This window comes from Tuber melanosporum (genome assembly GCF_000151645.1).
Source record: "Tuber melanosporum whole genome shotgun sequence assembly, scaffold_25, strain Mel28".
In the NCBI taxonomy this organism is placed as follows: Eukaryota; Fungi; Ascomycota; class Pezizomycetes; order Pezizales; family Tuberaceae; genus Tuber; species Tuber melanosporum.
The window spans coordinates 289,256-315,199 of NW_003298919.1; the positions used below are offsets into that span (position 1 = coordinate 289,256).

General features: G+C 44.1%; 2 protein-coding genes; one reads left to right on the plus strand and one right to left on the minus strand.

Moving 5' to 3' along the window:
• Nucleotides 1-14,858: 14,858 nt before the first annotated feature.
• On the minus strand, nt 14,859-16,845 carry GSTUM_00006237001 (uncharacterized protein). XM_002838420.2 has 8 exons: nt 16,609-16,845; nt 16,400-16,534; nt 16,329-16,347; nt 16,197-16,268; nt 15,940-16,146; nt 15,547-15,880; nt 15,365-15,495; nt 14,859-15,308 (listed from the first exon to the last, which is right to left on the minus strand). The coding sequence occupies exons 1-8, from the start codon at nt 16,708-16,710 to the stop codon at nt 15,118-15,120; spliced, it is 1,191 nt and encodes a 396-aa protein (XP_002838466.1). The 5' UTR covers nt 16,711-16,845; the 3' UTR covers nt 14,859-15,117.
• A 1,560-nt stretch (nt 16,846-18,405) lies between these two features.
• GSTUM_00006238001 (uncharacterized protein) lies at nt 18,406-21,715 on the plus strand. XM_002838421.2 has 11 exons: nt 18,406-19,531; nt 19,593-19,809; nt 20,056-20,115; nt 20,183-20,365; nt 20,418-20,785; nt 20,839-20,880; nt 20,932-21,039; nt 21,106-21,184; nt 21,240-21,281; nt 21,345-21,359; nt 21,415-21,715. The coding sequence occupies exons 1-8, from the start codon at nt 18,558-18,560 to the stop codon at nt 21,167-21,169; spliced, it is 2,016 nt and encodes a 671-aa protein (XP_002838467.1). The 5' UTR covers nt 18,406-18,557; the 3' UTR covers nt 21,170-21,184; nt 21,240-21,281; nt 21,345-21,359; nt 21,415-21,715.
• The last annotated feature ends 4,229 nt before the right edge of the window (nt 21,716-25,944 follow it).

Sequence of the window (25,944 nt, forward strand, 5' to 3'; positions counted from 1 at the left end):
CCTTTTGTAGGGAATTTCCTTTGTTTTTCCTGTTTTTTCGTCCTTGTCCAGCTGGATTTCGTGATTGATTCCTGGTCTTCGAGGTGGTAGCCCTGTAGCTTCCTCTTCTTGGAATAGGTTCATGAATTGATGGTATTGTTTTGGAAACAATTCTTTCCATCCCTTTTTGCTTTGGTATTTCTTATCCTGGATTGCTAGCTCTGTGCTGATATTGATTTTTACTAGGACTGCTTTTTCGTTTTCGTATGTCCATTTGAGAATTCCTGTCGTATCTTCTCTTCGATAGTACCTCCCAAAGGCTTGTGCTGTGATCTCCTTGATCTCAATTCTTGTTGTTGTATCGGGCTGGTTTTGGTCCGTGCTTCCAAATCCGTTTTCTCCTCTTGTGGTTCCTTCCAGTTGATTTACTCCGTGTAGATCCTCATTGTTGATTTTTTCAATTATCAACTGTACGATACGATCGCCTTTTTGGACTTGGTAGTCCTCTTGAGCCAGGTTGGCTAGGACCACTTTGACTTCTCCTGTATAGTCGACGTCGATCACCCCTGTCATGGTCATGAGTCTATGTTTGACTGCTAGACCACTGCGGAGTGCTATCCGTCCATAGGTGCCTTCTGGTAGTCCGATGGCTATTCCTGTCTTTATCATTGCTTGTCCGTTGGCTGGTATCTTGATCTCTTCGTTGGTATACAGGTCATGTCCTGCTGCCCCTTTGGAACCCTTGGTAGGCACTCTTGCCTCTTGGTCCAGTCTTCGTATCCTGACTTTCTTATCTTGCCTTATCTCGTTAAACTTTGAATGCAAACTTTCTTCTTCCGCATCTCGTATCGGTGTCGAGTAGACCACAGGTGAACTATTGAGACATCGTGTCTCACATAGTTCGCTGGTAAAGGTCATTTTATTCTCGTTCCAATTGATCGTCGGATTGTGGTTTCTTAACCATGGCATCCCTAGGACTATCTCATGGTTTTTAAGATTTGCCACTAGGAAGGTTGCTGTTTCTCTATGGCTGTCAATGTCCATAGGTACTGTCGTCATATGGGTTATGGGACCCATAGTGCTTGGCTTTCCATCCACTAGGTAGACTTGTCTTACTTTCTTTGCTTGTTTGGTGTGGAGGCCATATTTGTCGCATATTTCTTTGTCGATGAAGTCTTCGGTAGCTCCAGAGTCGAGCATTGCATATATTGTTGTTTCTTCGTTTTCTTTGTTGTATATCTTTATTTTGATCATCATATGATCTCCATCTCCCTCTCCTCTTTGTGTGTGTAGTGCCATGTAGTAGTTCGCTATTTTGATGGGTTTTCCAGGTCCACATCTTGGGTCTCCCAGACCACCATTTAATGGGGAACCTCATCGTATTCCGCCGGTGAATCTTCCGCGATCATTTCGCGAATGTTGCTCCTTTTTTGACTTTGGAAACGATTATTTCCAGCAGCTCTGGTCCCTTGGTATCTGCTGTTGGGTCGGCTTCTGCATTCTCATATCCCATATCCTGCTTTTCCGCATCTCAGGTAGAGTTTCCCGTTCATTCTTCTGGCGTATTCTTCCTTAGACAGGTTCAAAGCAGGTCCTACTCTTAACTTACCTAATTCCATTGGCTCGCCTGGTGGTAATGCTCGACTTTCTCCATGAGCTGCTTGTGGTTTGAAGGTCCTATCCACATTCCTGGATGATTGGACTACCCTATGTGCGATAGTGTTTTCCGAGTTGCTTCGAACCATGTTTAGTTTGCTTTTCTTATCAATCGCCCATCTGACATATGGTTCTGCTGTGGTATAGCGCAAGTCTGAGATTCCCCATGCATCTCGGAGTCTCCCCCTGCAGTTTCTCAGGAGGATGATATAGAGAGTAGTATCATCAAATTCAGCCTCGTATTCCAATAGCCTGCATTCGTTCCAGTATGCCGAGAATGTTTGTTTTCCTTGTTGGAGTTTTTCCAGCTTTCGTCTTGCGGTTTCTTTAGCATTTGGATCTCTGAATTGCTCGTAGAGTGTTGCCTTGAACTCCTCGTATGTGACCCATTCTCTCTGCTTCCTTCCATCTTGGAAGGGCATGATGCATTGTCCCGCGAGTCCTCTGAGTAGAGATTCCACATATGGAATCTTAATTTCATCATCGTGATCTCGGTATCCCTTAACGGCAAAATATCCCTCGCATTGTGCTAAGAATATTCGTAGCTTATCTTCGGCTCCTTCATATGTGTCAGGCTCCGTTGCTTTTGGTCGTTGGATGTTGCCTTGTCCGGTGTTTCTTGTTGCTGCGAGAAATGCCTGAAACTGATTTTCAGTCATCCCAAGTATAATAGTTCCTGGTGCCAGAATGGCTGGGGCCGGTGGCCCAGGTACTGCGAAACCTGATATTCTCTTGGGTCGTGGAGTTCCAGCAGGAGAGCTATCGACTGGTGATCCTTTCTCTGGGGTTACTGGGCTTGCTGCTCTTGAGACTTCTGCTGAGACGTGATCTAGGGCGTCGCTGAATCCTCCTAGATTAAGATTTTGATTGTCGATGTCAATATCTCCCTCCCTGTCTGGGTTGACGGATACCGTCTTGTATCGTTTGGTGTCGCACTAGGTGACGCTTGGTAATGTAACGATCCCTCTCTGGATAGTTAGTTCTTGGCGATGGGAAATGATACTTCTCTTCCTGTCTTCTTCTTCCTTTGTCTTACGATAGCCCTAGGCCTCTGCCTACGTTACCGATAGTACAAGACCCTTGTCTTCTACCTGGAACGCCTATCATAAGCTTTCTCTAACTCTTCTTCGTAAAGCGCCTTTCTTGGCGTAATGATAATGTTGCAATAAAGATAAAAATCGTAAAGGTGTTTTATATTCGTTAAAGTAATAAGTAGGAAAAGTACTTAGAACAAAGCGTGAAGAACCTATCTTCTTCGGCCGTATCAACCTCCTTATATAGTGTTCTTCCACCCATAGTCATGTGACCTAAAGTGGTCACATGTGCAAAACAAAATCATAACAAACTAATCATGTGACCAACATGGTCACATGTTCAAACCCCATGACCTCATAGCGAAGTCATGTGCGAAAAACTCATAAACCAATCATAGTGCAATAAACCAATCATATGACTCGACCGAGTCATATGTGTGAAACATAAATCATATGCATAAGGCTTACCCGCAAGGCATACTCGCAAGGTTCACTCGTAAGACACACTCGCCCTGTATACGTCCCATGACTTATATTTGAGCCACGTGCAAAAGCATAACAAATCCCACGCATAACAAATCATATGATCCGAATGAGTCATATGTGTGAAACCATAATGTACCTGTGACTCATAACTATGCGTCACATGAAAACCCTTTCCTCGCTAAGCCACGTTCGTGACATTAAACCTCTACTTTGCTTTATTCTCCAGCAGCCAGAAGAAATACCATAAAACTAGAAAGATTAGCATCAACAATTAGGTGCCAGATCCTCAGATCCCACAACTTGAACTTGGAGGAATCTCACCTAGAGCCATTGATATCCAACCAGCTCTCAGTGTGAAAAACTCCTCCACTAGTCTCCTGCATGATTATCCAGAAAGGTAAGGACTGAAAGCTCAAATAACTAATTCTTCAACATAAGGAAATTTCCTATCCCAACAGTACACCTTGAACTAAACAGAAGAAAATCTGAACCAAGGAAACCCCAAACTGAAGGCTAAAGCCAACTCCTCACCTATAACAACCAGGTTTCTGGCCAGACCTGTAGGTCCAACCACGGATAGGAAGTCAAAATAAGCCCTGCGTAATAAGTTATTTTCAAGTGAGGATAATGTTAGACTGAGACAACCTGATAGACTTCAGAGTTGTTTAGGCCAACCAAAATTCATTTCTGTAGATGGAAATTGTCTTAGAAGGCTCAGATTTTACTCCTTTTGTTTATAACTACTAAGAGTAAAGTAAAGTAAGCAAATAAGAATTGAATTGTGAAAATAATATTATATTGTTAAGGTCTCTTCTCCATTGCTTGATGATGTCTAAAAGCTTAAAAGGCACTTCAATATCTATATTTCTCATCTCAGTATTAGCGGACTACTTTTATCGATTATACAACTATGTACCTCTTTGATTATAACTTGCAACATTGGGAATTCTTCAAAGGTGCGAACACCTGGAGACTCTGAAAATCACCACACACTCTTCAGTAATTACGATATTGCTAACTAGAAACTATGCTATTTCCAATAGTAATTTTCCTATCATCAGAGTCTTTAGACTTATGTACTAGTTTTCAAGTTGAACTGAGTTGGCCCTAATTGTCTCAGTCATTGATAAAATGATCAGTTTTATCTGCGGGTTGTATCTGCAGAGCTAGTCATAATTGTAACCTTACTAGGTCGCTTGACTTCAAACCTCCATAACTCTATATCCAATGAACAGATCTCTTCCAGAGAACTTCTCACTAATTCGCAGGAAGCTATTCTACGGGACTGACAGATAGCTCCTCAGTGTCACGAACATGGCTTAGCGAGGAAAGGGTTTTTCACGTGACACATGGTTATGAGTCACAGGTATGTTATTGTTTTTTTTTTTTTTTTTTAATCATATGACCTATTCGGGTTATATGATTAGTAATGTGTGGGATTTGTGATGATTTCGCACATGGCTCAAGTATGAGTCATGGGACATGTGCCTGACGAGTCTGCCTTATGAGTGTGCCTTACGGGCACACCTTGCACATATGATTTATGTTTCGCACATCACCCCATTATGATGTCATGGGCTTCGTGCATATGACTCAGTCGAGTCATATGACTTGTTTATTGCGTTATGAATGGTTTATGAGTTTGACACATAACCTTGCTAGGAGATTATGGGTTTTGAGCATGTGATCACTTTGGTCACATGACTAGTTTGTTGTGATTTAGTTTCGCACATGTGACCACTTTAGGTCACATGACTAAAGGCGGGAAGAACACTATATAAGGAGGCCGATGTGGCGGAGGAAGATAGGTTCTTCACGCTTTGTTCTAAGTACTTTTCCTCATCCTTGCCGTCGCTTTGCCCCCAGCGTTTCTTTCGCCATCATGATGGACCTTGATGCCTTGGATTCTGGGGGAGATATCTGAGTTCGCTCAGTAGTTCCTGGAGTCTTTGGTGTTGAGGTCTGTTAGGTGTTGCGTGGCAGATAACTTGTTTGCGTCTCGTTCCGTTGGGTTGGTTATCTCACGATACTAGCACTTCGAGCACTCATCACGGTCGCATACGAGCCCCTTTCGGTAAAAGTATCTACGGCTTCCTGTCTATCGTCTACTCGCAGGTTTCGTGTTCGATTGGGGGGATTGAACTTTGTGTTTGGGGGGATCACCCGTGTCGTTCTTTGGGCCAGCTCATGTCTTTTGTTGGGTTTTAACAGAGTCCTTAGTTCTCGCGATACAAAACGCCCTTGGGTTAGACTGATGACCTTCCCAAGTATCAACTCGTCGTACCGGCCACATCATTTCCTCAAGGGAGGGGGCCTCGCCGGCCCCTCCCTGGCTCGTTACTTTATGTTTCTACGGTCGGAATCCTACGATGTTGTTTATCAACGTTCCCTTGGAAGTTTTGTCCTTGCGGCATATACGGTGGTTCAGTCAGGTGTCACCTCCTCGCTACGGTGGGGATGGCTTTGACCCTGAAAAATCTTACCCCCTGGAGTGGTTTTTCTTTGCTGCCTGGGGTGGTGTGGGACGATTGGCTGCCAGATACTCGCGTTGTCTGTGTGTTTGAGTGGTTCGGTTGTGGTCTGTGGTTGGCGGCTTCACCCATTACAAGTGGGGCCTACCTTCCGTTTGTCTGCTTCTGTTCTTTCGCCCTCCTCCTTCTTGTCGCATCAGTTGGGGATGCCTCTTGCCCGTTGTTCGGTCCGTGCCTATTGCCAGACCAGTGGGGCTGGCTTCGGCTGGCTCTGCTTACTCTTTCCCGGCTCGGTTGAACTTCGGTTTGGCTGGGTTGGATGGTGTGGCAGGTGCTGATGCCCTGGGGTGTGGGTGCCGCCTCCTTTGTGGCTCCTGGCTGTGGCTGGTGGGCTCCCCTCGGCTACATGGAGTCGGGAGTTGTGGCTCTGTTGGCGTGGCCAACGCCAGTGGCTACCCGATGGGGTTGGGTATAGCTGTCCTGTGGCTATCGGATGGTTGATCTGTCGGAGGGGCTGAGGGGGCTGGATGGGCTCTGTGGTGCCTGGTGTGTGGGGCTTGGGGGGGGCTGATTGGGGTGGGAGAGGCATCTGCGAGCACTGGTTGGACATGTGTCAGGTTGGGCAATGTCTAATTAAGTGTTTCCGGCCTGATGGGGCGTTGGGTGAAGCTGCTGAGTGCTGTAAAGCTCCTCGATGACCCGGATGGTTGATGGCCACCTGTGTGGATAGTGGGTTGCGACCACCTGGTTGGACTTGTTTGGGTTCTACCTGCTGGGTTTTGTGGGGTTTGTTTAGTTTCTTTGGTTTGGCAATGGGCATGGCTGGTGGGGGCAAGGCACCACGGGTGGGAGATAGGCCCCACTGACTGTTTCGGTCTGTCACCACCTCTATGTATTTCTTTTGTTTATGTTTTGTTTTGGGAGACAGGCAGCGGGTACAGGTCCTCCTCACCATTATGCTCTCCGGAGGCACTTGGCAAGGTGGGTTCATAGGATCGACAGCCTGGCATGCGGATGCGAGAGGTGGACATGTTGGTCACCTCCTCTCTGCCATCGTGTCGCCTGTAGTTTATGTTTGTTTGGGTTGGTTGTTGGTTTTCTACTGTGGAGGAAGTGTTGCAGGACGGTGTTCAGACCGGGTGGTAGTGATTTTATATTTGTTGGACGAGGAACCTGGTTGGGTTGGTCTTTTGCTCGGCTTCGGCTACGCTTAGTGCTGGTTGGCTTCATACCAGAGGGGCTACGGACTTGGACCGGGGCAGGCGCTGGGTTGTTTGATGGTCTTGTAATTGGTTTCCGTGTAGGCATGACTCGGGGATGGCAGGTGCGGGACCGTAGACTTAGTTAGCTTGGGATTAGTGGTATACCGGTTAGCGGTATCCCTGTGCCGGCGGGGGCTTGTCGTATGCCAGTGTTGGCGGTACGAGTTTAAATAAAATTAGATTGACTTCTAAGTACTTTTCCTACTTATTACTTTAACGAATATAAAACACCTTTACGATCTTTATCTTTATTGCAACCCTATCAGTACGCCAAGAAGTGCTCGTCACAAAGACAAGTTAGAGAAAGCTTACGATAGGCGTTTCCGATAGAAGACAAAGGTCTTGTACTATCGGTAACGTAGGCAGAGACCTAGAACTATCATAGGACAAAGAAAGAAGGAGACAGAACCGATAAGTATCATTCCCCGTCGCCAAGAACTAACTATACAGAGAGGGATCGTTACACTCAGTCGGAAACCCTTAGTTGTCTTGGATAACAGAGTTTTAATCGCCATTCTAGTATTAGAAATCATTCCCGCAACTATAGTGCATTCCTGGACTCAGTTGTAACACTCAGTGAAGTTTATTCACTTTTGTGATAGTATTCCTCAGAGTTCTATAGACTCTTCTAGTTATCATAGGGTAAGTTTGAATGTATTGGTTTCTTATTGAGCTTCTTTACTACTCAATTCCATATCCTGTTCAAAAATGTCCAGTTACCTACAGTACATACCAAAGTTGTAACATCTTTGCAGCCTATTAACTCTCTGAGTAGTTGACGGATTTACTCTGTTCCACATCTCAGACCTAGACAAAGGTCCCTTCTCATATATTCCGCATAAGCAATTCAGTTGGATGGACGGCAGTGACCTATACAGTATTATTCTGATACCTTCAATTCTGTGGTATTATAGTTACAGGACGCAACTGAGATCAATATGTATGATAGATAACATGTAGATCTAGTAAGAGGACCAGAGAGGAGTGTTGGAGACTAGAGATTCCAATTGTGAGTGAGATTACTCTACTTAGGGTGGTTTCTAGGTATTGAATCCTGGTATTCCTAGCAGTATGAAACGAAAAAAAGGGAGGAGAAATTTAATAATAGTAAACATCTTTTTTATGTATAATATATAGATATATCTTCAGTATCAACAGTGCAATAAATAAAATAAAGTATCATAGGTAATTAATGATTACATATACAATGAAATCATAAACAGTCACTTACTGAAAATTTTAGTACATTGTCAAAATTACTATACCACTATGCATTCTATAGGCAATGATGTATAGTTCAAACCTGGTGCTTTTCAGCCAGTTAGTCATACTGATGAATTGCTAATGACCAGCAACTCAGTATAAGTACAGTCTTTATAATCTATGAGGGTCCAATAACACTTAAAAGACCAAAGCAGTATTCTTTTTCTCTTCGTACTCTTACAAGATATTGTCTAGTTGCAACACCAACTATAAGTGCTATTGTGAGGAAGAAATCCTTGCTGGATGAGTAAAAGAAATGCCTTATGTCATGAATGTGGCTTGGCAAGGAAAAGGTTTTCACATGATACATAGTTATGAGTTACAGGTATGTTATTGTTTCACACATATGACTGATTTGAGTTATATAATTTGTTATGTGTGGGATTTGTGATGCTTTCGCATATGGCTCAAATATGAGTCATAGACGTGCACCTGGTGATTGTGCCTTGCAAGTGTGCCTTGCGGGTATGCCTTGTGCATATGATTTATGTTTCGCAAATGACCTCATTATGAGGTCATGGGTTTTATGCATATGACTCAGTCGAGTCATAAGACTTGTTTATTGTGTTATGATTAGTTTATGAGTTTTTGCACATGACCTCACTATGAGGTCATGGGTTTTGAGCATGTGACCATTTTGGTCACATGATTAGTTTGTTATGAATTGGTTTCGCACAGGTGACCACTTTGGGTCACATGACTACGGGCGGGAAGAATACTATATAAGGAGGCTGATGCGGCTGAGGAGGATAGGTTCTTCACGCTTTATTCTAAGTACTTTTCCTACTTATTACTTTAACGAATATAAAACACCTTTACAATCTTTATGTTTATTGCAACATTATTGTTACGCCAAGGAAAGTTCTTTATGAAGAAGAAGAGTTAGAAAAAGCTTATAATAGGTATTCCTGATAGAAGACAGAGGTCTTGTACTATCGGTAACATAGGCAGAAGCCTAGCCCTATCGTAAGACGAAGAAAAAAGAAGAAGGAGAAGAGAAGTATCATTCTCCGTCACTAAGAACTAATCATCCAAGGAGAGATTGTTACACCTTAGACTCTATTTCACTCTTACTCATAGGAATTGAGAAATTGAAAGTTGGCACTATGTTATTTGGACTGACAAGTACTATATTTGGCTCTCTGGTTCAACAAGCTGTGTTTAAGTAACCTGGCATACTGGGGAGAAATATGAGGAGGATTGCCTTATATCTAAGTTTTCTAAGACAGATACCATAATAGTATGAAAAGACATTCTGAGTAGGAAGAAATGTCCACTGGTGCTTGAGGATCAGAAGCGTTGGAGAATCATAACTGCAGCCAGTTATGTTAACAATATCCTTACTCTGACGCTACAGCCTTTTTTATAGTAGGAGAGTATGCAGGTTAGACATCCTCTCTGACTAATGGAGGATGGTGTATTGGCACATTGGATAAAATTTACTCACCGAATACACCAGCATTACAGCATACTGAAATTTAATTAGCCACCATCTTCTCCTGACCTCAATCCTATCAAAAAAGTTTGGTTTATCTTAAAGAATATGATAAACAAATAGAAATCATGACTCCAGAATTTAGACAGAATGGCTCAGACTATAAGTGAGGAATGGTAAAAGATCTCAGAGGTATATCTGAAGAACCTTCATTGACTCAATGCCCAAACAAATTGAGACTATTATTGCTGCCTCTAGGGTCATACATGATAGTGAATACCACTGCTATATTATTTCTGAGTCTGTATATATATATAGATTCTTCTTTGATTTTAATATATATATTTTTTATATAGATTTACTTTAATATAATACAATACTTCTGAATTTTTTTACAGAAAAAACATTTACTTTTTGGTTGAATATCCTCTTTTTTTTTTTTTTTATTCTTACTACTTTGACTATCTAAAGAGATTATTTTGTGTCCTTGACAATGCTCTCCTGCTTTTTAGGATTACCCCTGCATTCTAGCTCTTCATGCTGGGGGGACCTGTAATACATGAGAGACTTTTTGCAAGGCCACCTCAACTGTCCAGGGAATAGAGTCTTAGTACAGTTGTGTCTGGAAAGTCTTCACACCTTTACCCAGTAATCGCACTACCATGACACCCAACCACAAAAAATTTAAAAAAAAAGTAGAGAATTCAATTAAAGAGAAGATAATAGTATAGCTCGTAGATGATAGAAAAACATTATTGTCATTTTGTGTAGCCTCCATCTGCATCCACTACAGCCAAAATTCTCTCAGACATTCTATTTATTTATCCATCCAACTTCTCTTAAGGAATTAATCCCCACTCCTCCCTTGCTGCCTCAAACAATTTAGTAGCACTGTGAGGCCTTCTTTCTAGTTTGAAGACTCACTTGGTGAGGACTCATTTGAGTAGTACGCAGGTGTTTTCAATAGGGTTGAGATCTGTTGAGTTGGGTGGCCAAGAGAGTTTTTTATAACCACAGTCAGCCTCCTATTTTCAATTTTCCTCACCACCATGCCAGGAGGCATTGTCTGCAGCTAGGTAGATATTGTCAGAAGGCCTATTCAAACCTTTTATAAAAGGGATGAGGTATGGCTGGTGGATTTCAGTTGCATATTGGTGGGAATTGAGGTCAAGTTTATCTCTTTTGCTAGTTCTTTCCTTCTCTCCCCTCTTTCTCACAAGAATTAACTCAGTCCTGCTATCTTTCATGATTGCAGCATAGACCCTAATACTAGTCCTCTTAGACTTAAAGCTAGACTTCAAGTTTTTTCTTCCAACTCTTTATCAGGTCTAACTCTGATCTTTCTGCCAGTAGTATTTAAATCATAAACAATTGTGGCTTCATCCACAAAAACAACCCAATTCCATACCTCCTTCCAATTCTTCCTTCTACTAGCAAACTCCTTTCTCTTCTTCTTTTGTCCTTTTCTCTAAAAAGGCTTTTTTCTAGGTATCAGAAGCTTAAAACCAGCTTCTGAAATGATCTTATTACTAGTAGTCTTGCCTAAACCAATATTCGCTTTTTTGGTAATGTTGCCTAACTTTAAATAAGGCTTGGCATCAATAACTGACTCTACTATCTTTCTTTTAGTATTAGTAATCTTGGTTAGTCTTCCACCTCTTTTTGTATCATGAGTGTTTCCACTCCTAGATTTTGCTCTTTTGACCATATAATAAACAGTAGACTTGAGAACACCTAAAGACTTGGAAATTTTATTATATCCCTTATTTGTATGTTTATACAGGGTATAAATTTCCTTATTCAAGTCTTCTCTAGCTCTGAGGGTATGTGGTGGAATCATGGTGGAGGTAGTTGTTGTGGTGATAAGGGGTTGTGTGGTTGTGATCCAGGAGTGTGAAGACTTTTCCGGACACGACTGTACTGGAATAAGGTGGCTCGTACTCGTGAGTTTAGCGAGTACGCTAGATCTCCAATGGCGATCCACTTGGATGTGGTACTCGAACAATGTGGTACTCGAACAATACGGTAATCAATCAGAGAGCCCACGAGACAATAACCAGAATCTTGGGAGGGATTCTTCGAATATCCTCGCCTACCATATGAGACAAGCACTTACGAGTATGATACTATGCTCGCAAGGTACTTGTACTGTACAGTATGATATAGTCCCTTGCAGTTCGCACTCAGCTCCCACCCAAAATTTAATTCTGACTCAATTCCAAGTTAACCTGTGCCTGAGCTCCAGGCACAGTGGGGTTTGTGGACGAATCTTGATTACGATATAATGCGATATCGATTGATTGATTAATTGATTCCACAGACCCACCGACAGAAGGAGCATTCTTGTGACCTTCATCTTTTCATCCATTCACCTGTTCATCAAGGAGACCAGTTGAGCGCGGTGGCCCAGAGGAAGGGATATCATAGCGGATCTGATGGCAAGGAACTTACTGTATAGACCTTTTCTGTCTTTGCTTATCTCTACCCCAGCCTGGGTGCCCCAGGCCGTGTATTAATAATACCTACTTTCAGTGCATACCTCTCTTACCTCTCACCTCTACATCCAATATACCATCACTCACTTACAGTAGAATCTGGCCAAATAGAGACCGTTGCCAAGTATGGTGATTGCTAAGCTATACTTATTTGGGAGCTTGGTTAAGACACAAAAAGAACATCAATTGAATTCTCATGATCTCATGAGAATAAATAAAAGCCTTTCAATTCTGTTCAATTGCCTCTACGTTATCCTCAGCTATATTGTTCATACTATCATGCTACCGATTAGAAAACCCCTTCAGAAGCTAAGAGTGAAGGATGAAAATGAGAGGTCACATCACCCGGGTCCTAAGCCAAAGCCATTGGCAAAATGTGTGGAAGTAGTACAGGTGATATCCAGAACGTGGTAACAAGACATGCAGGAAGATACTTACAGATATGATATTTGTATATATAAGACCAGTTCAGCGAATTGAGTGGAGCTATTCACGATCACAGAAAATCCAAGTCCCCATGTGGATTAAATATTACCGAGTCCACAATGAGGCCATGAATACAGCAATGAAATTGCGCCCTCCCACTCTGGATGAAGCCTCTGGCTTTTTTAAAATTCCCAGAAGTACGATCGCTCAATGGACCCTACCGGAGGTCACTCAGAAGATTATGCTCCAGAATGGAAAAGGGTCATGCAGGGATGAACCTGCTACTTTTATCTGTATGTGGCCAGAGATGGAGAAAATGCTATTCGAGGTATTTATAGTACGAAGGGATCAAAGCAAGCCTGTTCACGATGGGTGGTTCAGGAGAAATGCAAAGGAACTCTAGAAAGTCACGTATCCTGAGCTTCTGTCACAGCAGCAATTGTTCGTCTTCTCCCAGGGCTGGTTAAATGGCTTCCTTTCGTGTCACAGAATAGTACTCCGGTTTGTTATAAATATGGCACAATTACTTCCTGAAAACTATAAGGAGGAAATCTTGCAATAGCTAAGATTTAACCGAAGGAATCGGATACTTACTCCACTTGTACTCTATTCTCTGAAATCCTCTCCTCTCTCATTACACTATATTTGTAACGACAATCTGGGTGGCATCCCAGAACACAGGATATGCAATGTTGATGAGACGCCACTACCCTGGGAGTACTTAATTAGCCAGACCTACGATATCAAGGGTGCAAAAACCATTTGGTCAAAGAGTGTCGAGTCTGGCAGTGAAAATCGTCAATGTACTATATTTTTGTGCATCTTTGCAAATGGTGTTCTCCGGGTTCCACCTATTCTCATATTTACAGCAACTACTGGTACTAAGATACGGGAAAAAGAAGGTCACCTGTAGGATAAACATGTTCATGTTGAATTTTCACCAACTGGATGGATGAATGAGAAACTATTTATAAAGTTTATCCTTCAGTTTCTTGTACCTCTCTTTGGAAAAGAGCGATCTCTTTTTGTCTTTGATCGATACTGAGCACATTTAACTCCTCCAGTTATTCAAACCTACCGTGATAATAATATCATCCCCTCTCTAATTCCCGCTGGCACTACACCTATAACACAACTTCTCAATATTTCAATTAATAAGCCTTTTAAAGGCTAAGTAAAAGAGTTCACCGAGGAACTCTGGGAACAGAAGAAAAAAATGGAGGAAATTGACAAATGGAGTGTTGGCCAATATCGAATTGTCACAACTGAGGCTGTGGGCAGAGCTTGGGATGAATGGCATCAGTGTAATTCAAGGCAGAAAATTGTTATTCAAACCTTTTGTGATATGGGAATTTCATTACTGGTCGATGGCTCCTGTGATTGAGAGTTAAAGATCAAAGGATTCACACCGGAGGAATTGGTAATAGGAGATTGGGCCCGCTCAGAGGCTGAAATGGGCTATGGAACGGCTGAGGTGGAAAATAGGGAACTTCTTCAAACCGAGAATCACTAAGTAGAATTTCAGCTACAGGATGAATAGTTTCTCTTGATATGTTATTTCCTTTTTTTTCTCTGTATATAGTGTAGCTCAATGTTGATCGTATACGCAACCGGCTTGGCAACGGTCTCTATTTGGCCAGATTCTACGGTATTCACTCACTTAATTCAGTGTACTACACTCCGATCTGTACATAATATTGGGGTTAGATGGCTTGTATTGCATTGGCACTTGCACTTGACCATTCAAGTCCACGATAGCTGTATGATACCTTCCATGATAGATGCCGGATACCGGTATGATACTGCAGACTGCGGGTCTGTAAGTACTAGTAATCTACGGCCCTCCCTTCCTCCCTCCCTTCCCTCATTCAGTTTGTGCGGGCCGTTTCGTATGCATGAGAACACTGATGGGTATCATGAATCAAGTCACTCGCTATATCCCGAGTTCCTTCTCCGCCATTTTTCATTTCTCCATTGAATTTGTGTTTATAAAGGCGGGGGGTTGGTACCTCTGGACTAATCTAATCTATGTACGGTACTGTACCATACTTAAAAAATATTTTAACAGGCAAAGTTACATTTCTTATGTAATGACATGTTTGTCTATTCTCCCCTGTTGGTGCCTTGTTGGAGATAAATGGACCTATCATACCAAGGACTAAGCGAATAGCACTGCACAGACGGGACGGTAGTCTATGCGCACTAGCAGTTATACCATGCCCCAGTAACCAATGTGGAAGGCTAACCGCTTCACTTTGGGTTCGGTTTGAGGCCAGCCTTCAATGCAACATCTTATGAAAGGAGTTCGGTAAATGGCATTAACTCTCCATTGGGTAACTTATAGATTCGAGTTGAGTCAAAAAATTAAATATCAATTGCACAGAAAACATGCTGTTGTGGCCGATTTCAGAAGTTCAAATTCCCCCGGCAAAACAAGATAACCTCATAAGAAATAATTGGGCCCAAAAAGCCGTGTGCGAAAAATTCTGCTTGAACAAAATGAAAGTGAAACAAACTAATAACCACTCGCCAGACCAAAACCCATACCCAACACCGTACAAATGCCTTCACCTCCATTGGTCTTCACAAGCATCCATTAACAGTCTTGGCTTACTTGGACTTAGCAAGACCGATAGTATTATCACCCAAGTTATAGACAGAGTAGTATCTTCGCAAGAATGCATCACCCAATATGGCGAGGGGCCCTATGGGCTCAGGGAAGTCCATACCCATGAAGGCGCTAATACACGAACCCTGAACTTCAAGAATGTAGTCATAGGCAGTGATGGTGAAGTCGTGACCTGCAGGCCCCCCTCTATTAGTAATCATAGCGAGACAAGATAACGACCACACATACCAGTAAGGGTGAAGGTGAGATCTGGGAGAGAGTCGCGCTTCTCGCATTCAACGCTGTATTGTCCATTGAATCCCTTCTTGGCTCCAATTTCCTTGTTCAGGAGCTCAGCCAAGGTGGATGGGAGCGCAATGCTACTACACGTCAGTAGATGAACTGAACCCCGAAGAGCCCAAAAAGCTTACAGAGAAGTTCCGGTGTCGACAATAGCTCCAGTGTTCTCGAATTGAGCAGTCGACTTTCCAAAGGTTATGGCCTCGAATTCGACCTCCCAGTAAGCCTTTCTGCGGACGGGGAGCTTAATGAGTTTGCCCTGATAATGGGCCTTATCGATACCACCGAAAATAGCCTCACTTTGATCATCCTTATCGCCGAGGTAGAAGGCAAAAACAGGCTCATCAAGAAGACCTTGATCGACCATTTGGTAGAAGGGAGGAACGATGTGGTTGACTGAGATTGAGTCATACCCGAGTCCCAAAATGCCATCGAACCGACCGAAAGCAAAAGCCAAACCAGGCTCTGTATGTTCAACAATGAGATAGAAATCCAAGGGGAGTGTAGATAGCATCAAGGCTTACCCGAAGTTGCCTCAGCAAAAGTCTGATCCTTGATTTTAAGATTGCCAATCTCTATGTTATCTTGAGAGACGAAGCCACTGAGGCTTCCAGAGCCGTAGCGAATCTCGAAAGAAGTACCGTTCGGCCTGTAGGTAGATGAAGTTGACGAGTCATACTTGCTATGCAAGTAGCAAGCGATCGAACCACACTGGGAGGAGGGAACCCAAACTACATCTTGATGAGTGCCACGTTTGGATCATCGCAGGAAGGTAACTTACGGTTAGAACTTCCGGTGTCAAGAACAACCTTAAAGGTTTGAGGGGGGGTTCCGATGGTAATTTCCGAAAAGTCTACACAAACGACACTAGTAAGTATTTTATTCATTCGGTTGCACTCGATTCGGAACGTACACTGAGCATTCAGAAAGTTCTGCACGCGAAGTATTAGCTCGGCCCAGATTAACGTGAACTGAGATACTTACGCTAACTGGGACTGGGTGGCCGTCATCAGTTTTGATTTCTTGGGTCTTGAACATTTCCTCGTCAATCTTCTCCGGGCGGATTCCCATGTATTTTTGGCCAAGGGCCCTCATTTGGGTGTTAATGTCATGATGAGACTACCGAGTCAAGAGTGATTGTTAATCGGGAAGCCCCAAAAACTGGGGAAATAGGAAAACTGCGGCAAACTTACAAGCTGCTCCGTCAGCGGGACCTTCTTCAACGGTGCCCTGTGGACGCCAGCCATAGCGGACCCAAGAAGGGACCCAGCTGCAAAGATGATAGAAGACTTCATGATTGAGAGTATTCGCTATCTAAGCGATGTCACTGATTTAAGGAACTTGAATGATATAATGAATAGAGAGAGTGAGGGGGTTGAGGAAAGAGCGATAGGATTGCGGAAAGGAGAGAGGGCTGGGGAACGTGCTCGGGGGATGATGGGTCCGATGGCGAGGCTGGGGAACGCCAAGCATTTGACGTGTGGCCTCCTACTCTCGAGATTCATTCGGTAACTTATCATACAAGTACGGTAGACTGTCATTCAATTTATTGAGTCTTGGCCCCTTTCTCAGGCACGAAACAGGCCACGACGTCTCGGTGAATCATCAAGGTGTGGCACCTTACCTGGATTTTGCCTAGACTTTGCTATATGGAGTGCAACCGCTACCGTATACGATACCGGCAAGGTAGCTCATGGTGACACTGCTCGAATAAACAGAGGGCGACCAGTGCCTGGTTACTAAGCAGACCTTATAATGCATGCTTCAGGGTTGTTTTGTTTCACAGGTCGTTTCCGGCGAGGATGAGGTGCTGGTATACCTGTATTACGATAATACGATGATACAGGTATCATAACTTAAGTATTAATAGGCTTCATCGTATCATACCCACGACGAAGCTAGTAACGAACAGGGGTATCACACCGATGTTTGGTCAGCAAAAGGGGAAACGTCAAAGCAGGGTAACAAAAGATTGTTCGTTTCTGTGAATGATCAAGTAAGGCTAGCGAGCGTAATGAAATTCCAACTTCAATATTTGATAAAAGCTCCCAGATTTTGCGGGAGAAAAAAAGGACCACCGGGGGTGTGATATCTAGAGAGGCTTCGAGTTATTCTCATTTTTTTAAAAAAAAATTATTTGGGTTATTGGAAGAACAATGAGACTGCTGACAGTCTGTAATTTTTTTATTTTTTATTGTATTGTAAACCCATTTTAATTGCGCATTTTTTTTTAGATATGATATAATAATATTATTATGGAAATTGTATTGTTTATCGCTGAATAAGTGGTAAGTTATGACATAAGTTACGCAGGACATAAAAAAGTAAGGGGCACATGCTGCTTTGCTATGATACGAAAGTGGCAGGTTTCATATCAAGATATTATGCTAGAGAAGGTTCACAAAAATACAAAATATTGATGGAACCATTGGGAAGAGGAAGGTCACCGTGACTATTTTCCATACACAAATGTCTACTCAATTCCTAACTCTTTATGAGTGGTATGCCAATAAACTTTCAAATTCTGCCAAAGCGTGGTTTTCTTGTTAAGAACAATAGCCCTGACATGATTTTGTGGAAAGTTTTGTTTACTCCTCGGAAGATTCAAGCCCATTCAAGGCTTTCATGGAATAAGTATGCAAAATTGGCTATTTTTGATGTCAAATCGCTTGTTCCATTCACTTTTTTTTCTTCCCACTTGTTTTGAAAAGGGTTTTCTGTCAATTTGGCAGTTTTCATAGAACAAATAACAAGACTTTGGACCATCCCAGCGTTATGGCGAGCGGGAACTCCTGCAAGCCTTTGCGCTTTAGTGCTGTTGTTGTGCAAGGGAGGTTGGTTGGGAGGTTGCCAAGGCCGGGGGCACGTTCAAAGGCCCCTATTCAGGTAATCTTGATTTCTTGTTGCCGCTTTGCCCAAAAGACTCTTTCGCAGACCAGAAGGTCCGTTTCTGTGAAACCCGGTCCTTTTCTAACTTACCTCCGGACCATCACCTAGTCTATCGCAGCAGAAATCTCTACAACGGGGGGCGACCCTCTCTCAAAGCCTATCACTCCTGCTCAGGCATTTTTCGAATACAACGGAAAGACAGCTATTTCAAAGGGAGAGAACTGTAGCTGATCCAGCTTTATCATCGTTCGCAATGGCGGGCATTGTACGTTTCCGGCGATACCGACCCCTGTTGTTACTTGCGGTTATCACAGTTGTCGTTTTTGTCCATTTTACTTCCTTCAAAGATACCAGTGCTGCCTTCCCAGTTGATCGACTGAAGTCCCATACAGGATCGAGCTCTGAAACAAAGCTTGACCAGAGGCCAGTGGGGGAGAAAAGGCCAAAACCGCCCCCAATTGTGCCGATTCCTCCCATTGATAAGCCTTCACCCAAGCCTCATACAAAGCAACCTGCAACCAAGTCAGGGGCTCTGGGGCCGAGCAAATCTCCGGCGACTGCATCGGTATCGCCTAAATCCACACTTAAGGAAGTGGCAATTCCGACTGTTCCATCTGTTAAACATCATGATCACAGCACCGAAACTTCCGGGGCTGTTCCTGCTGCTGGAGGTGATCGATGGGTCAAGTTACCGGAACACTTCCCCGTACCTTCGGAATCAATTATCCCATTGCCGACTCCTCAGCCAGAGAAGATTCCTCAAATACAGGCCTCCTTTGGTACTGAAAGTGAAACCAAGCGTAAGGTTCGCCTCGAGCGCCTGGAGGCTGTTAGGGATGCCTTCAAGCGTTCATGGAGCGGATACAAGAAGTATGCATGGGGCCACGACGAACTTATGCCCGTGAGTAAATATTTCAAGGACCCTTTTGGTGGCTGGGGAGCAACCTTGGTAGATTCTCTGGACACTTTATGGATCATGGGTATGGAAAACGAGTTCATGGAGGCAGTTGACGAAGTGGCCAAAATTGACTTCACCACTACACCCATGGCCTCAATTCCTGTTTTTGAAACCGTTATTAGGTATCTCGGAGGGTTGATTGCGGCGTACGATGTTTCTGGAGCAAAGCATGAAATCCTGCTCACTAAGGCGATCGAGCTGGGTGATATGATATACGGCGCTTTTGACACTCCGAATCGAATGCCGGTACTACATTGGGGGTTCAGACCGTATGTAATTAATTATTCCCTGTAGTTTATAGAATAGTATCATTGACTTGTTCCTTTACAGAAGGCAAACAGCTTTAGAAGTTCGCGCAGACATAAGGTCTATCTCAGCCGAGCTTGGTTCCTTGACTGTCGAGTTTACACGCCTGGCCCAGATAACCGGAAATAACACTTATTATGATGCGGTCCAGCGGATCACAGATGCGCTGGAGGAATCCCAAAATGAATCCAATCTTCCAGGAATGTGGCCGATGATAATTGACGCTTCTGGCTGTAAGGTTGTCAGACCTAGTCCCCAACAAATGAGCACGGTCTCTGCGGTGCCCCCACCAAAAGACGGTATCTATGCTACAAGCAAGCCCAAAGACGGGGGGACAGGTGAAGTTTCGATTGTTGGTAAAGAAAAGGAGAAGCGGGCCGAAATATATGCGGGGACTGCCATAGCGAGAGAAGGTCGACCCGAGGCAAAAGCCCCGGTGGCGTCAGCTACTTGTTTACCCCAAGGGTTAAAAAACCCTTCCTACCAGAGAGAGGAAAAGTTTACGTTGGGAGGTATGGCTGACTCATTGTATGAATACTTGATTAAGGTAATACTCATCCAAGTTCGGGCATGATTAAGGTAATATAGCCCATTCTGACGAACTGGTCTGGTAGGAGTACATCCTATTAGGTGGACAAGATCAATATAAGAAGATGTATGAGGCCGTAGTTGAGGTTGCAAAAGAGCATCTCTTTTATCGGCCTTATGCAGCTGGGGATCCTGACATCCTTCTCACCGGAAATGTTTATGTCACCTCGGGTATAAAGCCCCGTTTTGATGGAGACACGGGCCATTTGGTAATTTCTCTTATTAAGAGCTGTTCTGGGGTTCAGCTAACATATTATCCAGAGCTGTTTTGTTGGTGGAATGTTGGCGCTGGGAGCTAGGGCACTCGGCCGCGATGACGATCTCAAGTTTGCTGCTAAGATCACGGATGGCTGTGTTTGGGCCTATGATGCCTTCCCTACTGGGATTATGCCAGAGTGGTTTCGAGTTGCTCGATGCAATAAGACTACTGAGTGCCAATTCGACACGGGGCTGTACCACGATATGCTAGTCCCAGCTTATCTACGGCCTACAGAGTTGCCGATAGTGGAACCCCACCAACACCCTAAGAGGGCCCCGATCGAGGTACTAAGGACAGTGACTGAAATTGCGCATAATATAATCAAAGAAGAAGGATTACCATCTGGATTCACTATGATTGGTGATAGGAGGTTTAATCTGTCCTGTAAATCATTTGATATTGACAATGACTGACAATTTATAGATATATCTTGCGACCGGAAGCCATTGAATCTGTGTTCATAATGTGAGTTAGACATCTCCACCTAAGCGCAGTCGCTCTAACATATATGGTAAGGTATCGTGTGTCAGCCGACTCGAAGTGGCAGGATAAAGGATGGAAGATGTTCCAAAGCATTGTCAAAGCCACGCAGACAGAGGTTGCGTATTCCGCAATCGCAGGCGAGTCATCTAGGGCACTATCTTTTTTGGGGGGGGAAGACTGCATATTGACTGGAATCACTCTCTTCAGACGTGACAAGGGCTCGTGGGGATCCTCAATTTTTGCAATTGGATTCTCAAGAATCATTCTTTAACGCTGAGACACTCAAGTAGGTTCACCCCCATGCGTAAAATTCTCATTAACATCATCCTAACATATCTTAGATATTTCTACCTCTTGTTCAGTGACCCAAGCGTTATCTCTTTGTAAGTTCATCTCGCTATGGCTAGGTTTCCGATTTTAATTCTAACCATCTGATCTCTCTGTAGGGATGAATACGTCTTGTAAGCACCACCTAGCTTCGGGAGGTAGCTTCATGAAATATACTGACTGATACAGGAATACCGAGGCCCATCCGCTTGCCCGGCCGAAAAAACAGTCGGCTTAGTAGTTGGCCATTAGACCTTGCCGTAGGTTAGTTGCCTGCTGTCATTGTGGGAAAACGAGGGGCAAAAGGAATAATCTCAAGTTTTGATTGAGGGTTTTTGTATGATACACCACTTTTTGATATTTATGTCCTGCTTTGTGGGGTTTTTGTCCTTTTTTGTGTGTGGGTTTCGTTCGAGCCGTGAAAAAGGGGAAAACAAAAGGAACCTCCTATTCTGGTGACGGTGGTGACCGGGTGCTGGTTTGATACCGCACATGGATACGGTGAAGCGAATGGATATCTTGGGGGAAATCTGGACAAAATTGTTTACTTTAGATCGTGAGGTTGACTCGGGTGTATAAAGGCTTTACTCAACATGCCTACGGGTGACCCAGCGCCAAAATCTGGCCGACTTAAGTCTGGCGGTATGCTGTGCTTACTAGACGTTTTGGTAAAAAAAGGTACTCGTAGGCATTCTATACGGTCCGGTGCATTGCGCATTGCTTTGATTGCGCGGTATATGTTAGAGCCGTGCTGCGGGGCAAGGATTGACAGATAATGGTGGGTGGAGGCATTCTACTCCAAGTTTGTGGAATACTTGTAGATTTAGAATCAGAGAGCGCAAATGATCTCACCTGCGTGTATCCCGCAATGCTACCAACTGTTGAGCCGGGAGGGGATTTTACACAGCACCAGTACAGTGAATCACGTTGTGCTAGATACTTGACATGGTCGTCTACTACCGGTGCCCTTGTTGAAAACAGTACGAGTACTGTTAGCTAGATGGTGGGGGGGGGGGGGGGAATGATTGATACAAATAACCTCCAAAGAATTTGAAATGAGAAAGGAGTATCACCCCGAACCCTCTAAGGGTGTATCATATATATGTAATATAATTCCCTTAAAGATTTCCTCCCCGCTTTTCCCCCACCTTCTCGGGAGGAGGGTAATTCCGGATATCATACTTCTCCAACTGCCCCATCCACTCTGCCCATTCTGTCTGCCATCGGAGTGAGTTTTTGTGCGCGAATAGCTCTTCCTGCCCAGGATAGACAAAGTCGAGATCAAGAAAAAGCGTGATGTGGTATTGTATAGACACCTAACTTGGTTCTTCTCTGAATATCGGAATGGACAAGACCCCGCTGTACTGTACCATGTAATTCCCACCAGCCCTTGAGAAGTTATTTTTTTTTGTCGGCGCAGTTCCCCATTCTGGGGGGTTTTTTTTTCTTTTTCTTTCTATGATATTTCGGATTTCTGGATGTGTTGAATGACGCACACTTCAATAGAGATGTTAATTTGCCCACTGTATCTATCGTACAGAATCCGCTTCTTGCGGGCAACTTAAAACCCATCTTCTGCGATTGTCTTGTCACTTATCTATCATACTCACTTTCCCGTCACAATTTTTTTTTCATATATTTTTCCCTGTGATGTCCTGTCCCGTCTGATGTTTTTCTTTTTCTTTTTCTTTTTTCTTTTTTTTTCTGTTCCGGCTTTGCTGGAAGTTTTTGAGGGTGATAATTTTACAGTACGGGGCTGGTTGGACCCGTCAAGTGGGGTATCTGGTCAGCTGGTATCATAGCATGACTGATGGGAATCCTTTCTTCGCTTTATTAAGCCCTACGACAAGCAGTCTAACCGTGAGGAGCCTGGGCTAGTATACGAGTACTCGAACGAATACCAACCTCTTTCTTCGGAAGGGCTAGATCATGTAATGTCACTCGAATAATGCGGCAAAGAGGCTGTTGAAACATCTCGCACTACTGTGGTGTCACTCCTACTATCATACTGATTTTTTCTCCTTACATCAAACCTGATGGCGCATCTAGACCTCCTGGACTACTCGTATTGAAGATAACTCCTTGCCTTTCTCTCACACACCTCTTTTCTTTGTTATTGTTATTGTTCGCTCAAGCTATTTGTCTTGCTCCAAACAGTAGATAGTCGGGGTCTTCAGCTCTTCCCTTTGGAAACATTAAGCATTCGAGTTTCTCAAGCGATCAATCACTTCATATCTCGTATCATTGTTCTATCCAACATTCTCACAACAGATGCTTTTGTGGATGGAGAAAGGAAAAAAAACAAACAAAAAAACACCAGACAAAAAGTATACTATATGGGGTCTCGGGGTGGAACATTTCCAAGTGGGGTAAACGAGTCCCTCGAGTTCGTATCGTGAAAAACGTCCTGTGAGGGCGTTGTGGATATCTCTTCGGCCTAACTTGCCGGGGCTGGATGTAGTGTTAGGCACGAGCTGGAAGACCATTTTCCAAACAGAGGAAGCTGTCGGGGGTGATGCTTTCACTCGCGCCGTAAGGATTTTATTGGTTGAGTCGGGAAAAATGTCTTGAACGGGGTTATTGTATATTAGGAATCTTGTAGCACTCCTGTGTTGTACTTATTAATGTATTATGCAATGGCCCTTACTCTTGGCCTTTCTAGCCATTTGTACAATTTGTTGGTCCTCTAGGCACCAGAGGATCTCGCTGTTGGCAATCAGCTTGGGAATGTATCTGCTCCCACGCCGTGTCTAATACCAACTGAGGTAGTGTTATCCTCAACCTCAGGTGGAAATAATAATAATATTGATGATAATCCACCTGCTGGCAGGGCAGATAGATATCCGTTCACACGGGGAACATAGACTAGCTCGCGCAGTGGCGGAGGCGTCGGGAATCAATAAACGCTTGGAGGATTTATATCAGGAAGCTCAAGAGTTTCAATTCCCCCCCTGAACGATCCATCACGTGGAGCTGGAAAACAACAGAATATTGTATATCGTGCCGTGTGGGGGGTAAGAGATCGAGGAGCTTAGTTCTCCTCAATAGGAGCGTAGGGCAAAGTAAATCGTGTTGTGATACGGGGGGGTATTCGCGCTTCTCGGCCAGGATTTTGAACTCCGTTTTTCCTAGCGGGTGGCACATGCCCTCTTCCGTTCCAACTATTCAGAGGAGAACAGCACATGCCCGTAAACGGGAAACCGATGCCCCAGTGCTCGTGCTTTCTCCGGGGAGATTTTCCCTTCTACATTTGTAGTAGTGAGGACGGGCGAGCTTTTTCCATGAAGGTATGAAAGTGTATTCGTAGTGCGTGACTAGCAGGGTGTCTAACTTCCCAGGGAATTGTGAGCAGATGCGACGCGGCCAGCAGTTCACGATATGCTTGAACTCGATAATATAGCGAAATGTTTCCCGACATGGCGAGCATCCGGCACGACGAGCGCTGGCTTGTAAGGTGCTTTGAATTATGGCGGGATATTCTGCCACGTTAGGCATCGAATATATTTGTTTCCTCCATGAGCCATCTCGTAGATTGAATTCGATGGTGTTGGGCCTTGTTGCCTCACATTCACGCAATCTCAATGGTCTTCGATGCTAGTTGCGCGACTACCAATATACTATGCTTCTTCGGAGGAAAAGGAGCGGCCTGCGCTCGCTATTATACTCGAGTATTGCAAATGGGGAAGGCAAACCTTGGCCGGGGGGCGTAGGTATTCGGGTTTTTGAGGAACTCGAGCACTACAGTAATAGAAGGTGGGGGCGGGGCCATTTGGGCCTTCGAGGGGAGCCCCTTTCCACCCACCCATAACCCCTTAGACTCCCTTCGCTCTGCATTGGGCGGTTCGCAAAAGGGGGGTCAACCAGAACCCAGCCACCCAATGACCCAGTGATCAATTATCACAGGAAATCACTCACCTCATCCGCTCATCGTCCCCATCTCTGTCTGACCGCCTTGCGTCGTATGATTCAGGTGTCCATCATGACGGCTAGGCAAAATTCCCCGGGCCCGGGCATGGTAATCGAGAAATATCTTAGCACTTACGTCACTTGCCGTATGGGGGGGTTTGTATTTGGCGGTCTTGGAATGCCTACCTGTCCAGAACACACAGCTCTTCCCGGCGCAGGGACAAAAGAGCTAACCATTCTCGATTGCTTCACCTACCCCCCTCCGGGCGTGGGGGCATGTCCATTATTAAATCTTATGAACAGTCCACGTTTCTGGAAGATGTATAAAACTGCACCTGCTCCGGGTACTTGGCGTGGGGCACTAAGCCTATTTTTGACGGAATGACATGAGATCCTTCAGAGTTGGTTTCGGTGAGATTTGCTCCTTCCATACTTGTATTTTTCCCAAAAGTAACAATGCGGTACTCGCGCGTACTGTACCCAGTCGAACTCGTCCAGCGCAGTGACCTTGGTCATTGGCTAGCCAACTAGGGAGCAAAGTTGATGGGTGTTCTTTCGCGTGATTGGCCTGCTGATTGACTTGGTGCGCAACATCTGCTCTGCATAAGCCTAACTTAGTTGGTTAGTAATCGTTTCATCCTTGCACCAGCATAATGTATGGCTACTCTGGTAAATCATATGGTATCACTGATATTGCTAGGATCCTATAGTGATATAGGCACACCCAAAAGTAGAAGAGGCTTTTGGTGGGTATCCAAGTAGTAGTTCCCCCACCGGAACATAGTGCATCTTGACAAACGCCGTTGCCCAGGT